The sequence below is a fragment of the Chenopodium quinoa genome, unplaced genomic scaffold (genome assembly GCF_001683475.1).
Source record: "Chenopodium quinoa cultivar QQ74 unplaced genomic scaffold, ASM168347v1, whole genome shotgun sequence".
NCBI lineage: Eukaryota > Viridiplantae > Streptophyta > Magnoliopsida > Caryophyllales > Amaranthaceae > Chenopodium > Chenopodium quinoa.
In genome coordinates this window covers 944,270-961,294 of record NW_018743196.1, presented here as the reverse complement: position 1 = coordinate 961,294, position 17,025 = coordinate 944,270, and the positions used below count along the sequence as shown (strand labels likewise).

Sequence of the window (17,025 nt, the reverse complement as noted above, 5' to 3'; positions counted from 1 at the left end):
ATTTGTTACCTGATTCATGATTATTTTCATGTGGTATCTGTGATGTGGGGGTTTCCAATAATAAAGAATTGACTTCTAGATATGTTTCACATAAAGCATGAAGGCTTGTGGGACTGTGGGTGATATGTATGCTGAATATCTGCTACGTTTATCATGTACGAGCTTGATATGTTAAATCCTTGAAATGTCTCAAGTATATGTTTTCCTATGACATGACATGATAGTTTTGCTCATTCATAGGATTTGTTCTTGCCTCCTAAGCTTTATTCTGCCAGTAAAGTTGATGAGTTCATCATCTAAGGTGTATTGGATTAAATCTTAAACTAGTGTTATATCATCTTGGTTTTACTTTCTTGTTTGAAAGTTGTATGTAGATGTTTGTTGTGTGGTATATATTCATGTAGTGGTGAATGGAAAAATCCTGAACCATATGGATAAACCTGATTGACTAGTTGTGGAAAGAAGCATGTTAACGCGAGTTGTGCACTCTCTTTGAGTCTGATATGTTTGAGAATAGTATATCTTTCCTTGCTATTATAAATCCATCAGTTGTAAGTATCTTTCAAGGTGAGTTGAAAGGTGGTTGATTGGAAATGGGCTAAAGGTAAGATACTATGTTGTTAGGATTTATTCTGTAAGTTTGGTGCTGACCAACTCTTATGATTCACCTGGTTTGTTCTAAGCTTGTCTGGTTTGCAGTAAGGTTGCTTAAGCTTCCTAGCATGATTGATTGTAAATCAAGGGTGTGTATTTTAAAACGCATGCACAAGTGACAACTTAGAAGATGAGGTATTTTTTGCTCATGACGTTATATCCTTTGTGATATGTATGGTGAGTGGGGGTTAGATTTGAGTAATCTAACTTGTTATGTTAAGTTTTTCTTGGCATGTGAGTTGATCTTCTTGATGCATGTGTGATGTTACTATGGTTCGCATTGATAGAATTCATTTGCTAGAATGATCATAAGTTGTTAACTTCACACGCATGTTGTTAATTGAGATAAAGATGTATATGTGTCTCTAAGCCAAGAAACAAGTACAAGATAATGTGATAAGCAGAATGGTTCTAGGAAGTATGCCGATGAACTAATAAAGGTACGCATCAATCTCATTATTGTGATGTAGAGAAAGTGGTTTGGTAAATTATATTTATCATGTCTAAGCCAGAGTTATTTTCATGATTTGGCCTTGATGTTTGATTTAAATGTGCTAATGTTTTGCAATCTAAATGATGAACAAACTATTCTTGACGTGTAGTGGTTTTGTAGTGAACTATATTGTTCATTCTGTTTGTCAAGAGAGAATTACTCAATTATTTTCTGAGTTTCAGATAGTACAGGGATGAAGGTTAAAGTGAGAAAGTTTCTCAAGTACCTATCCAGTAAATTCTAAGAGACAATGATTGAATGAACAACGATGATTAGTTGAACCTCTTCAGTGTATAGGTTTTACATGATGAAGGGTGGTGCTCTGTTTTGAGTGAGCTGCAAAACAAATTGTTGTACACTATCCATTATGAAGCAAAGGTTCATTAGATTGGATGACGTGTGTCAAGAAAATGATTGTTGGAAAAATTAATCTCTGGAAGTTTGTCCATTATGGGGGTAAGTTGATCCTCATGTTCTCTACATTATTTTTCACAAGTGTCTATGTATGTTGTCAGGAACTACAGATGTAGTGACAAAGTTAGACAGATCTTGTGGAGGTGATACTCATGTTAGAGTACGTGAAAGCAAAGAAGAATCAAGCAGGTCCTTATACTAGGATGAAGCACAGGTAAGTGCTTGATTGTCTAAGAGAATATATTTAAGATCCTGTGGGGTATTTTAAATTATTCTAGTGACGAAGTTTAAAAATTGAGTCTACGTCCTAAAGTGATCTGGCTTAATAACCCTCTAATTTATATGGTTATGAGATACTTTGGTAGACTTGTTGCTTGATGTTGCAGGTTGAGCTTTAAGTTCTCTTAATATGTCGATAACCCATATTGGGTAGTCAATTGAGACAGGTTACATGGATACACCGAAGTATTTTAATTTATTGAACTTTTGTTCTGAATGAGTCTGGAGCCTTGTTTTGGTTGACTCATTGCTGGATTTACACCATATATGTTTATTGAATCTATAACTCTTTTTTCGGTCTGTTGACCAGGTAGATAGATTCTGTAAGGTTGAGCGTGGCTCTTAATGTCATTTGTCCAGTTATTCTTTGAGAAGGGATTGATAATGGTTCTTAAGTGGATTTAAGGCCGTTAGCCCAGTGGCTCTTAGAGTAGGATTGAAAATGACACCGAAGGTGGAAGGTTGAGCATTGCTTGCTCTTAATACTACTAGCCCAGTTGCTTGAGAGGTGGGAACGATAGTGATTCTTAAATAATGTAGAATCACTAGCCCTGATACTTCTCGAGTAGGGAACGATAGTGGTACCGAATGACCGAGGTTGGGAGTGCCCTTAATGCATCTAGCCTAAGAGCTCATTGAGCAGTGGATTGATAGATGCACCGTCGAGTTGATAGGGTTGAACTTTTCGTTCTTAATGTTCTTATTCCATTGCACAAAAAATCTTGAGTTTGCAAGGTGCTTGAATGTGTTTTAAGCCTGCAAGGAAAGACCCTAGATGTGCTGGGAATGTGTATTTTATACACAGACAGAACACCTACGTGAGTACGAGTGGTGGCCTCCTTCAAGGGAAAATTGTGGTGTAGTTTTCCTGAAGTACTCATGAGAGCCCAAGGTGTAGGCCAAGATTGGCGGAGTTGCTTAAGCTCTAAAGTCAAGGTATGTGTATTCAAGGTCCCTTCCTCGCTCCTAGGAGTTCAAATCTTAGGATACTCACTAGGGAAGTGTTGAAAACCTTGTGCACTAATGTGTTACTTCAAACCTTTGGATACTAGCATTTAAGTACTAAGACTTTCAATTACTGTTCAGATTTCATGTTGAAGATCCGCTCGCATTAGTGGGGGATTGTTGGAAAAAGTAATGCAAACGGATGACTCGCGCCCGATCGGGCGGAGGTGGTTAAGGAAAAATTGGGAACTCTCGCGCCCGATCGAGCGGGCTTCGCCCGACCGGGCGACGGACGAGAGTTTTTCTAAGAGAACTCTCGCGCCCGATCGGGCGGGCTTCGCCCGACCGGGCGGCGGACTTGAGTTTTTGACGAGCCCGATCGGGCGGCTTCGCCCGATGGCTCGCCCAGGATGGGGATTTCAGATCGCCCGACCGGGCGCGACACTTCGTCTGGAGAAGCTCAATCTCGCGCCTGATCGGGCAGCAGCTTGCCTGATCGGGCCCGCCTTTTTCCTAGGTCGGTTTGCTTATGTGTTTCCTTTTTCCAGGACTCATATAATTACGAGTCTTACTTTTTCATGAGATGATTCACTCTTCTAGCCAAAAACACAAACCTACCTTTTAACGTCTAAATAGTTTTTGAGCAATTCCACTCTTCGAGTTCGGGTGCACGGATTACGGAGAGAGTTGCGTTAAACTTGGGGGGCGTGCGTCACTAGGAAACTTGTACCGGTGGTGGCGTATTTCGCTTCTAAGGCAGTGGATTATTGTTCCACGGCGCGACTGTGAGTTTGGGATCTTCAATCCAGGAATTTTCCCTTTCATCTTCTCTTTTTTGTTATTGGAATCGACAGGTATTTTACCAACACACTCGACCAGGGAGCTATAGCTCCAGTTTACCCATGAAAGCAGCAAGCAAGGGGCATCGTAGCACGTCTTTTGCTTGGCCCTCGATTCCATCGAACATCTTCGTGCCACGTCATCTTCTATCGTCCAATCGTTTGACAACTTGTGTAATTTATATTTTACTTTTCTTTAATTATATTTAGATTAGTTTTAGGATAATATGAATAGTCCAAGGGATATTATTTTTCCCTTATACATTTTTATACTTTTTATTTTACGTTCGTTTTAGCTTTCTCTTTAGCCCTAGTTTTTCATGGACAACTCCATAGATTCCTCTATGGATTTGTCCTTGAATTTGTAACTTTAATTTATAGAGGTAATTATATTTCTTTACTTTAATTATGCTTTCTTTATTATTTCTAGTTTTTATTATTTATTTCATGCTAGAGTAGTTTATTTCTAGGGTTTGGGAATCCATGTTTATATTATGAATCTTGATTGGTATTTTTAATATTTTGATTATTGATTTCTCTAATTGATAGTGTTTTATTGTTGATCTTGCAACCTGATCAATTGTTTGATTAATTTTTTTTAATAAGAGTTTGAATCGAAAGATGTTACTTTTAGAGGCTTACCTACAATTAGCAATTCTGATTATGTTAGCGACCGAACTACATATGTTGAATTGAGAGTGTTAAGTCTCGACCGTAGGCTTAGCAATTGCTCTAGATAATTGATTGATTGAATTGTTATTGATATTTGATAGATTTAGAACTATAAACATGGTGAACCATAACCCTAGGTCTTTTTATTAATTATTTTATCCCTCTTTTAATTTAGACTATTTTTCTATCCCAATTTCGTGACATAGTTTAGTTTCTCCAATTTCTTAGAGGTTAGATTGAATACCATCTCTCTGTGGATTTTTTGACCCTGCTTACCCTACTACATTGTTATTTGGTGTTGTTAGGAATTTATTTTTGACGGGTGTAAGACAACCTATCAGGCCCGGAAACTCCAAAAAATTTCAAAAAGTGTGGATATTACTATATTAGTCTTCAATTTTTGAATTTTTAAACTTTTTTTCGTCCGGAAATAAAAATTTTCAAATTGTTTACCATGGTCCCTAATACCCTCCGGAAGTCCAATTGGGTGGATGGAACCATCCAATTTGTCTTTAAACAACCAATTTACCGGTATAACAACTTGCACCGATTTCATTAACTCGAGCTTACCACGAACATTTATGACACCATATAATGATTAGGCATGATTCCAAACGGCATTATATGACCCCAAGATATATCCTTTATATTTTCGAAGCTTTTCGACAGTGCGTCTCGAAATTTCCAAAATTTCTCAAAAAGCGTGGATATTAGCCTTCAATTTCGGAATTTTTCGACTTTTTCGCTCGGAAATAAAAATTGCTGAAATGTTTACCATGGTCAGTAATATCCTCCGGGAGTCCAATTGGGTGGGTTGAACAAACCAATTTGCCTTTAAACGACCAATTTACCAATTTACAACTTGCACCGATTTCATTAACTCAAGCCTACCACGAACATTTATAACAACATATATTGATCATACATGGTTCCAAACGATATTATATGACCCCGAAATATATCTCCTAAAATTTCAATGCTTTTCGACACCGGACCCCGAAACATTCGAAATTTCTCAAAAAGCGTGGATTTTAGCCTTCAATTTTGGATTTTTTTTTACTTTTTTCGCTTGGATATAAAAATTGCCGAAATGTTTACTATGGTCTCTAATATCCTCCAGGAATCCAATTGGGTGTGTGGAACCATCCAATTTGTTATTAAACGACCAATTAATCGGTTTACAATTTGTACCGATTTCATTAATTCAAGCCTACCACGAACATTTATGACAACAAATAATGATCATATATAGTTCCAAACGGAATTATATGACCCCGAGATGTATCCCATAGAATTTCAAGACTTTTCGACACCGGGCCCCGAAACCTCCAAAATTTCTCAAAAAGCGTGGATATTATCCTCTAATTTTTGAATTTTTTGACTTTTTTTTGTCCGGAAATAAAAATTGCCGAAATGTTTACAATGGTCCTTAATACTCGATGGGAGTCTAATTGGGTGTGTGGAACCATCCAATTTGCTTTTAAACAGCCAATTTACCGAGTTACTACTTGCATTGATTTACCGGTTTACACCGGCCAATTTAATTAACTTGCACTGAACCCGTCTTGAGCCGAAATTGACCCTAACCCGTTTTAACCTGTCAAAACCCAAATTTAACCCGACTTGTTACTAACCTGACCTGAATTCAGCCCGTCCCGTTCCTAACCCGATCCGAACTCAACCCGACTTGTTATTGACCTCTCCCAAATTCAACCCGACTTGTTATTGACCCTACCCGAATTTTAATATACCTATTATTTACCCGACCCAAAAATTCAACTCTTACTAATCCGACTCGAAATTAACACGACTTGTTATTGACCTGATCTAAATTCAACCCAAATTGTTCTTGACCCGATTTCAAATCACCTTAAATGCAATTTAGACCACCTTATTATTGTTGATCAAAGCATTTTGTATAGGGAGACTAAGTCGGTCCAGGCCAGCAAAAGAAAGAAGCATCTTCCGCAAATTTAAGAGTTAAATATAGTATATATTTGTTGTATGGTCAAAGGAGATAATTATCTTCCTAAATTATAGACTATAGTTCCCTAGTATATTGTCATATATATTATAGTCAAAGGAAATAATTAGCTTGATAAAAATGATAATTATCTATTTATAATTAGTTGAACCCGAATATGACCTGACTTGGAAATGACCCAACCTGATTGTATCCTGCAAATTATTGACTTGAACATAAACCGACTTGAATCCGAGAATGACCTGACTTGAAAATGACCCAACCTGATTGTAACCCGCAAATTATTGGCTTAAACTGAACCCGAGAATGACCCGACTTGAAAATGACTCGACTTGATTATAATTAGCAAATTATTGACTTGAACCGAACCCGACTCAAAATCGAGAATGACCCGACCTGATTCTAACCCGCAAATTATTGACTTGAACCGAACCCGAGAATTACCCTAACCCGTGTTAACCCGTGAAAACTCGACCTATTGTTCACCCGACTCGAATATAACCCGACTTGTTATTAATCCGATCTAAACCCGACCCAAACCTGATAAGAAGTATGACCCGACGTGATTCGACTCAAGCATGACCAAACTCAAACCCGACCTGCATAGGTTATGGAATTAATTCGAATTGACCCGACCCAAACTCGGCTCGTTTACCCGAATTGACAGCTCTAATTTATACATTTATTGATTTATACTCCATACATTCTCTTAGTGTCAAGTTTTGTATTTTGTTGTCTATGTTCCACATTGATTAAACAAATTACCCAACTCGATTCCATCCGCCTTTTAATTTCATAACTGCACTTTTCAACAATTCAAGTAGTTACACTAATCTCAATTAATTAAACACATTATCCAACTCGAGTAATTTCATATTAATTCCTAAAATGGGCTTTTTTTTTTTCTTTTTTCTATTTCTTTTTCTTTTTTTTTTTTCTTTTTTTTTTGGATTTTGGAATGGATAGAAAAGTTAGTTATACTTTGATTCGAAAATTGAGATAGTATCTCTAATTTAGTGGGATTCTCAACAACCCTCTAAAGAAAAAATCTAAAGAAAAAAATAAATAACATATTTATCCTAATAAATACATACAAATTACATATTTATCCAAATCATAATTACACTCAAACCTGGAAAAATAAATAACCAACTCCGTATAATTCTTCAACTCTGATCAAAACAAAGCTCAGAAAACCCGGCTTTTCAACACACAAATTACCAAGAAACACAAACAAGATGGAAGAAGAATCAACAACAACAATGTTTGACAAAACATCAGAGATTGAAGAAATCCTAGACTCCGTTGATCTAAAGTTCAACAGCTTCAAGAATTTCGACATCACTTCCGTCCCTCCAATTGATCACCACTTCATCTTAAACTCTCGGCCGCCTTTGGACCGACAATTCATGTATTCTTCAAGAAGAGTAGTCAAGGAACACGTCCAACTAATGCGTAGGATCAAGCAAGAGCGAGACGTGCTCGAAAACAACCTCTCTAAGTCCATCTTTGTAAGGTCTTATGAGACTAGATTGGATTTGATGAGGGCAGTTATCGTCGGCTTACCGAGTAGTCCTTACGCCTACAGCTTGTTCATCTTCGATATTTACTTCCCTAAAGATTACCCTTCCAAACCTCCGCAAATCTTTCAACACCATAATCCAAACCTTCTCGATTGGAAACCTACTTTGTTGTCGAACAATAACAACAAAAGCGTTGGTTCGGGCCTTTGGTGGGACCCAGAAACGTCGAATATATGCCATATACTTGAGTATATTCAAGGGAGTGAATTGAGGTTCACCAAGATTTATGACAAACAAGACGAGAAAGATTTCATGTTAACTCACAAGACCATGCTTAGCATCCTTAGGTCACCTCCTAAAGGGTTCGAGGATTTCGTAAAAGGGTATTTTCGGAAATACTCTCATGCTATCTCGATGAATTTGAAGCTGAAGGGAAATTTGAGTGAGTCTCAAATGAATACTGATTTGTTCTTTGAGATGATTCAAGCATTTGAAGGTAATGGTTCGTACTGTAAACATCTTGTATATAAGGTCGAAAGGGTAGTTTCGCAGGAATCGCAGGCTTCGTCTTCACAGCCAAAGATGATCAAAGGTGAAGCGTCGTCTATGGGTGTATTGTTTAAACGTGCATTGTCGAAGACTAATGGCTTGATTATGCATTGGTTGCACGATGATGATACTGATGGACGCCTTGGTTAGGATCATATTTCGTAATGATATTAGCAAATTAGATCTTTTTCTTTTTTGACAAAAGCAAATTAGATCTTAAATGCAATATGTATAGGATGTTTTTTTTCGAGTAAGCACGATGATTTTCAACTGTGGAGTCTTGTTGCAATGTTATATTCGTTACTATCATTAATGATTCGATCTAAAGTCCATCTTAATTAGGTTTTGAATAACAATAGCAGATGAGTCCACCTCGTACAAAATTTTAACGATAAGATAATATCATTATCGTATACAAAATCATAAACAAAAACTATATCAAAAATTGAACAATCACTATAGAGACACCCCCAGTTTCATGAACCCAAGGCACATCAAATTCGATCTTGATATGGTCAGTCCACATGAATTCCACTTCATCACCATTCACCATACATTTATTTGGAGCCTTATTTGTATAGGCCAAGAAAAGTCCTCTTCCTTTTATCTTCATCCAAACAATACCCTCTTCTTTGTATACCAATTCCTGAATTGTCCCTCCACTGTTGTACATATTTGTCAGACCAAAAGGAGCAAATTTGACATTTTCGATGATGTTCTTGATTGGTACAAAACTATAAAGCTCAAAAGTAGATGGGTTTAGGTCAAGATGAATGGGATCAGAGTCATGGCTCATTAAAATTATAGAGTTTCCTTGGTAAAGATAGACTGCATATTCTTTAGCATAGCCCATTTCTAGTGCTTCCAACTTTTGATTCCATTCTATGTCACTAACATGAACTGAACCTTTTATAGCCTTGTAATGTTGCTTGTAGCCCTTGAACCTTCGCTCTTTCCGATCCCAACCCGATCCTCGGCAATTGAATGCTCCAATCACCCCTCCATACTGTCCAAGAGCAAATTATGATTAGAAAGTATACAAGGAAACAAATATATAAGGACTGCTTCTGTTGTACTGTACACCCGGGTGCATATGGTGTGTGGCATAATAAGGTAATAAACATAATGGAATGGAATAGTCTTGGTTACCTTATTGAAGTTCCAAATTTTGAGGACAGTATTGTCGTCGAAAAGAGGACTCTTGAACAAGCAATCTCTGGTGGGAAGGGCAAAGTGCTGGCATATAGGGATAGTGCCATCAAGGTGAGCGAGTTTCTTTAGGAGATCAAAGTCATGGCATCCAAGAGAGTCGCTCACATATATGGGTCCTCCGCAAATGGCCCGTGAGACAGCATGGAAACTAGCACAAACGTGATCACTCGTAAACATATCCCAATCAGGACGAATAATCTGACCCATCCATAAGCTGTTGTAGGAGCAATGGACCATATGTAGCCCCTGTAACCATAGCTCTCCCTCTGGGTCGCCGTATGGATCTTTTCCCCAAAAGTCATCAGCTGAAAAAAAAAAAACATTTTGTGATTTTGTTAATCGTTCAAGTTCCTAATACAAGTATCAGACCGGACCACCAGGCCGTTGCTTAAATAAAATATTCGAAATCAGGATGTGCCTCGAAAATATAGGCCAGATTGATTTCCAATAACAATAGTTATAGATGAAAGCTTACCAACTCTACCCATTGAAATCTGTTTAGTTCCAAGGAAAAAGAAGTCATTGCATTGCTGCATGCTTGAGAGTATGTTGATGCCATTGAAGTTCTTCTTCATTGATTTTGTTAGCCCTTTATAGTAACGCTTAGCAAGCTCAACCCGACCTCCATAATCCTCACACAAATATTCGAGGGTCTGTCTCCCATACATGAGTATAATGATTAGTATTGAGTTAGGCTATATTCGATCAACTATATTCCAAAGTTGAGAGCTGATTTCTCATCACATCAGGTCATATTAAATCAGCTCATCATATTTCAGAAATTATAATATCGTCAGACATCGCCTTTATTATAGTTCTTATACCCAAGCACGAGTAAATTTAACAAATTTTTCAATTAAAAAAAATGATCTCGGTGGTCTAATTACATGAATTCAAATATTCAGGAAACAAAAAAGAAAAAGTAAAAAATTCAGATCACATAAAATTTGAACATCTAATTTAAAAACCAGATAAAAAAAACAATTCGCTTTGATAGAAATTAAAGTATATACTAAAGGGAAACATGGAAAGACTTGTACTTACAATAATAACATCCACTTTAACACCTGATATTCCTGCACTAGCTAAGTATGTGTGCATAGAATCATAGAAGGTGGTAGCTTGATCAGGATGGACAAGTCCGATTCCTCCTTCGGCTATCTTTACTGAAGCAGCATCCTCCATCACCCCATCAAGCCCAGGGGAGATCCTAATTCGCATTACCTTGGAGTCGAGATGGGTAGCTTCTGGCCTAACACCGCCCCAAGCACCACAAAGTGCATGCCATACCCAAATGTCATCCAATTCCTTAAACGTAGTCCTAAGATCTTAAGTAAAAGCCTTCATACCATTATATCCATCATATATGCTAGTATTATCTTCCTCAGCTTTATCTTTGAGCATCTCCTGCAATTCCTGCATCAGTTTCTCTACCTTAACATTCAGCCGTGGTAGATCTGCTAGCATCTTAGACTCAAAAGCCTTCTTCCTAGCTATCTCGGTCTCCCTGATCTCAATGCTTTTAGCAATTATCAACTTTGGTCTCATGGGATCAAAGGATGCAAAAGCATTGGTAGAAACTAAAGATCCGGCCTTGTATTTTCTGAACTTCTCTCCCTCCGCAAGTCTGTAAAGTCTTGCTGTCATCTGTTCCCGGCCAAGGACAATGTCCTTACAGTCTTGAGGAGGTACATCGCTATCGAAACTGATACTTTGCCACCCATCATCGATGATCAAAAACTTAAGAGGAACACCACCATCAGTGAAATCTTCAACTCCACACCATGCACCTTGAGGATCCACAGTCAAGTAAAAAGCATCCCAAGTGCACCAACCAAATCTATCTATAATTGAAGGGGTAGATTTCTCTTCTAGGAGCCTAAATGTGTTAAGGTGAACCCTAATAGCACTACAGGCCTCTCTCATTATGTTGTATGGGTTATCACTAACATGAATATAAGCTATGGCCTTGAAAGAAGATGATTTCACTAGGGTAGAACCACTCTCAGCACGGATCATGACATGCCCATGATCCCCTGGGTGAAGGGCAGATCTAAAGCTACCCTCAATTAAGGGCACAATGAGAACATATGACTTAATCTCAGGAACTTCGAAGAGAATCCATTGAGTCTCCATTTCTAAATCTGATCCACTAGTTCCCACCCATTGGGAACACCACCATGCTTTGAACCTAAAAATGGTAAGAAAATTCCTATCAGTAAAACTACCTATTGAATTCATCACTCTATCAGAAGGCTCCTTTACTTGAAAGCCCAAGAAACCTCCCCTGTAGGATATGGACTTGACAAACTGAAGTAAGGCAGGAGGTGCATCAGAATCAGAGGGTTTACAGAGAGCTGAGTATTCAGTGAAAAAAACATTGGTTGGGATGTCTGAAAGCAAACTCACACCTTTCACTCGAAATTTCCTATCATTTGATAAATCAAAAATATTTTCTGAATGGAAGGGTGTAAGGACATCAGGATGTAGCAGGTCATGATCATCTGGCTGGTTCATCATTAGAAGAAAAAACTAAAAAGCACCGCTCAAAATGTAGAAGCAAAATTTTTATTATGTCTACTTTTTTTACTCACACAGAAGCAAGAATCTAGGACTAAACAATAGCGCCAAAGTTAATTAGAATAAAGACTGCAAACTATTATAACCAGTAACAAAACCTCTTAGAACACGAAAGTAATACAGAATGCAATGAATCGTTTGAAACTTACAGTGTAAATCTGGTAGCTAGCTGGTTTAGGTGATGCAATATTAGTATATTACTACATATGATAAAATTTACTGTGTACTTTGCATATAATTTATAGAAGATGAGGGGAGAGAGTTAGAAATCTTAGCAGCATAAACAAATTTTAAAATGACATGACTTACTCAACTAAACATCTAAAATTTCGTGGGAGTAATACATTTTCCCCGTTGTCGTAAAAGACATGGTTGAAGACTTGAAGCTTGAAGGTCTAACTACTCTGACAAATCAACTGATGTTGACATAGAACGTGAAAGTCATGAAGAAAATACTTGCATATCCCCAAAATATACTCATCTCCATGCAAGGCATGTAATTAAATATGCAACATTATAAAAGTTAACTATAAAAGGGCAAAAGGCATCCAATACTATTAATAATTTAATTTCTTAATGAAGCATGATATGTAAGCTTGGTCACTTCCAAGAGGAGACCTATTAAACCAAAAAAACAATTAAACATTTCATCATGCATAAGCATGATATGTTAACTTGGCCCTTCAGAGAACAGGCCTATTAAACTGAGAAATGGCTCCTCCTATAAAACTATGTTGGGCACTAACATCGTCAAAAGATACATGAAAGACAATTAAATAAGTCATCAAGCATATGTCACTTGACAAACAATTACATTTAGAGGGGAAGAATGTCCTACAGAATGTCAATGTGATTAATCATAAGTGAAGCATGAACGCAAAAAGGCAAAGCAGAGTAGCTGCTAGATATGGAAATAAGTGTGGTTTGCTGCTGATATAAGCCCCACTAAATGATAATTTTCAAAGGTAAAAATTTGTGCTATTGCTACTAGGTGCTATACAACACAACCTAAGATAGTGACACTTTAGTATGAATCCTGCCACTGGGGAAGTGAAGCAACAGTTTCTCTAATACTCCCTCCATCCCTTACATTATGCACCATTTGACCCAAAAAGTAGGTCCATGGTGCAAAAATCAAAGGGACAAAGGGAGATAAAAACTAAACAGAAGAGTTCCAGACAATTGAATCACACAATCACACCCAAAATCTTCAACCACAAGTTCATGTAAGATAGTAACATATACATGATCAGGCTTAATCTCAATTTGCAAAGAATGCATCATAAGAAGTCCATTATCTCAATATGCTAAGAATGCATAACACAAAAGCCACATATATTCTGAATTCCCTAAGCATGCATATCACAATAACCATGGTCTCAGTTTTTTAAGTACGCACAGCACAAGATCCACATATAATCTCAATATTCTTAGCATGCATAACACACACTAGGACCATACACTCACACCTATATGGCTATATCTAAATGCAATCCTCACCCCAAAATCCAAAAGTAAATTTGGCACATTATCAAGCTCGATCTCAACACACACCATGACTCACAAAAGTTAAAGGACACTGAATCTAAAGACCATGACTTTGGCAACATTTTCTACAGTTCCTAGATTTAAAGCCACCAAACATGCATCACATGAAATCAATAGTACAAGGAAGAAATGATACAAACAATGAGTCAATTCGAAATATAAAACAGAAACAAAAGGCTTTACCCTTAACATCCTTGTAAAACCCAGAATCATTCCAACATTCGGATAAACACATATTCTTAACACGATGACATAAGTGAGAGTTCATGAAGCAAGATCACACCTTTGCAACAAATCAGGTTTCCAAATGAACAAAAAAATACCCCTTAAGTAAGATAGTACGGAGTATCATATAATGTACATCATCAAGACCAACCTCTTAAATTTCCATAATTTTAGGGAAAAAGAAAATTAAGTTCAATCTCAACTTGAACAGGAATACACAACACTCCCAAAATTCAATCTACATCATCAATAATATCAACATTAGTCCAAAACAAAAATTACACTCTACTCTAACAAGAAGCATCCTACCATCTTTTTCTAAGCAAATAATCAGTAACCATATAAAAACCATAAAATTAAAATCATAATAATTATAATAAACAAAACACAAAAAAAAAACAAAATGAATCAAAGATCCAATTTTGTAATCAAATTTAATTTAGGAAAAATATAAGTAATTGAGGGTGAATTGAAAAAGGCATATTAAACAAGATAAAAGAAAGAGGAGACAAATTGCGAGTTTGTGCGTGAATCTAACAATAAACAAAACCCTTAAAGAGATCAAGTTCTCTGAAATGAGAAGCATGAAGAAGGTATTGAAATGTCAGATTCACGGACAAACCTGAAATATGATTCCTCTGTTTCGCTGACCACGATTCTGGAATTTGGGAGGAGAAAGAAAATTTTGTGTTTTTTGCGGCTTGCGTTATACAAACCCTATTTTCTGATTTCCCCGGTTATGATGTTCCCTGTTTAATTGATTATAAGTCGGCAAAATCTAATTTTTAATTGTGGAGCAAATTTAGAGAGACGAATGGAGTATATATTTATGATAATTAGGCATCGTTCTTTAGAGCTGTTTTGCTATGCTGAGCTCTGCTCTGATCTGCTATGCTTAAATTAAATCTGCTATGATTAAATTAAATTTGCTCGGCTCTGCTCTGCTCTATTTTCAAATAATAATTAATAATGACAACAATAATAATTAATATTCAATAATAATAATTAATATTGTATTGATGATAATAATTTATTATTTTGAATAATTATAATAATTATTAATATTAAAAATAATTATCAATAATAATATTTAATAATTCAAACTATTAAGAATTAATATTTAATAATATTATTAATTAATAATTTCTTATGGTTATAACAATTCTTTCTAAATAAGTCCTAAAGGATATTAAATTTCATTAAATAAAGCTGGCATCTACAATTGACAATTAACAATAATGAAAACGAATTTAACAAAATCAAACAAGAATTAATCGGGGAAGGACTAAGAATCCAAATACATAAATATAACAATTCGGCACATTCTCGATTCGTTGTCTCATACAACTTTTTGAGTGGATCCGTCGTCGCTTCGCAATTTTGTGAGAAAGTTAATTCTTGTGCTGATTCCGTAACCCGAATTCGATCCATAATCAATCGTAGCCCCGCACAGCCGGAGACCAAATTAAATATAAATATAACCTTGTCTTTCGAAGGAGTCTGAAAAACCTTGTCTTTCGAAGGAGATAAACCCTTTCTTTCGAGGGAGACATAATTATTGTAACCTAAGAAACAGAAAGCTTAAAAGAAAATAAAGATTGGGGCTTTCCACCGGTAAAATCCAATGGAAGCCCCTTCAAAATTGATAATGGAGGCTAGAATTTAGGAGAGAGAAGAGAGAGAGGAGGCTACGGTTTTTTTTAACTTATATTATTTTTAATTGTTATAACAATTCTTTCAAATAAATAATAATAATAATAATAATAATAATAACAATAAATAAATAATAATAACAATGACAATTAATAACAATTTCTTTTATAAACATTTGATATTGGAATCACAATATGTAGAAACATTTTATGTGGGTATTGATTGTTAGTTCATAGAGTTGAATTAATTTTCAAATCTTTCCATACAATTTAAGAATTAAAAAAAAAAAGGTTGTTTTCAAGTAGTACTTTGTATATTATTATTATTATTTTAGGGTTCAAAATATACGATTAGGACAAATTTATAAGTAAAATCATTATTACTCATTAAATCATTATATTTTAAATTTTTTGTGAAATAAATATAAGTAAACCATTGTCTTTTATCTTTTGACTAATAATAATAATAATGATGATGATGATGATGATGACGACGACGACGACAACAACAACAACAACAACAACAACAACAACAACAACAACATTAATAATAATAGTATTAATAAAAATGTTGAAATATGTTCTGCTCTGCTCTGCTGAAATTTAATCTGCTCTGCTCTGCTGACCCCTGCTCTGCTCTACCCAGAAGCTCAAAAGAACAGGGCCTTACTCCATTTGTTATGACTGATCTCCTCGGTTGATGAGCAATAGCTATTAGGGTTTGTTTTAATTTACTGAATTGAATTGAATTATTATGAGAAATAAATTAGAAACTGAACTGAACTTGGAGCTGTTGAATTGAATTGAACTGAAATTAAGCTGAAGAGAATAGGTTCTTAAAGAAAGGTATAAGGTTTTGTCTATAAAAAAATACACGTAAAATAAAATAAAAAAAAACTTAGAATAAAACCATGCATAGGCGGTTATTGTAGTAAACTCTTTTAAGGTCTTGACTGGCGACATTAAATATCCTTATGCAATTTTGTGAAATTAGGGTTTTAGCATATAGTTTGAAGTTGGTTGAGTTGCAAGCTATGTTGTAGCTAATGAACATGTTATTAAAAATTGTGTATAAGAGTTTATTTTAGCTAGATAGTTTAGAATAGGATATCATAACTACTTACTCTTTCCTTACTCTTTTTGTTCCCATGCATATTAGGGTTTTAGGATGGTTGGTGTCAAAAGATAAAGCCTAACCCCTTATTTGAATCCCATGATGCCCACTAGGAGAAAGGAATAGATATTTACTCTATCAAATGTGTAGCACATTATTGAAGCTGAAAGTTGATGCATAATGATCGCAAAGTATGGGGAAAGCCAAATTGCCATGAATAATCCAAATTTTACAAAATATGATGTCAACTTGTCAAGCAAATTGCCTTATTAATGATGAACAAAAGAGAAAATTAATTAAAAGATGTTACATTATGTTTAGTGCGATGAAAGAAATAACTCA

General features: G+C 35.8%; 1 protein-coding gene and 1 pseudogene across 1 annotated transcript; one reads left to right on the top strand and one right to left on the bottom strand.

Moving 5' to 3' along the window:
- Positions 1-6,965: 6,965 nt before the first annotated feature.
- On the top strand, positions 6,966-8,600 carry LOC110732900 (probable ubiquitin-conjugating enzyme E2 23). The gene has a single exon (XM_021912886.1). It carries the CDS (start codon positions 7,519-7,521, stop codon positions 8,500-8,502), a length of 984 nt encoding a protein of 327 aa, XP_021768578.1. The 5' UTR covers positions 6,966-7,518; the 3' UTR covers positions 8,503-8,600.
- A 73-nt stretch (positions 8,601-8,673) lies between these two features.
- Positions 8,674-14,298, bottom strand: LOC110733010 (annotated as a pseudogene).
- Between the last annotated feature and the right edge of the window lie 2,727 nt (positions 14,299-17,025).

What these genes read in the sequence shown, in the direction of transcription:
- LOC110732900 (XM_021912886.1), top strand. Translation starts at nt 7,519, where the DNA reads ATGGAAGAAGAATCAACAACAACAATGTTTGACAAAACATCAGAGATT.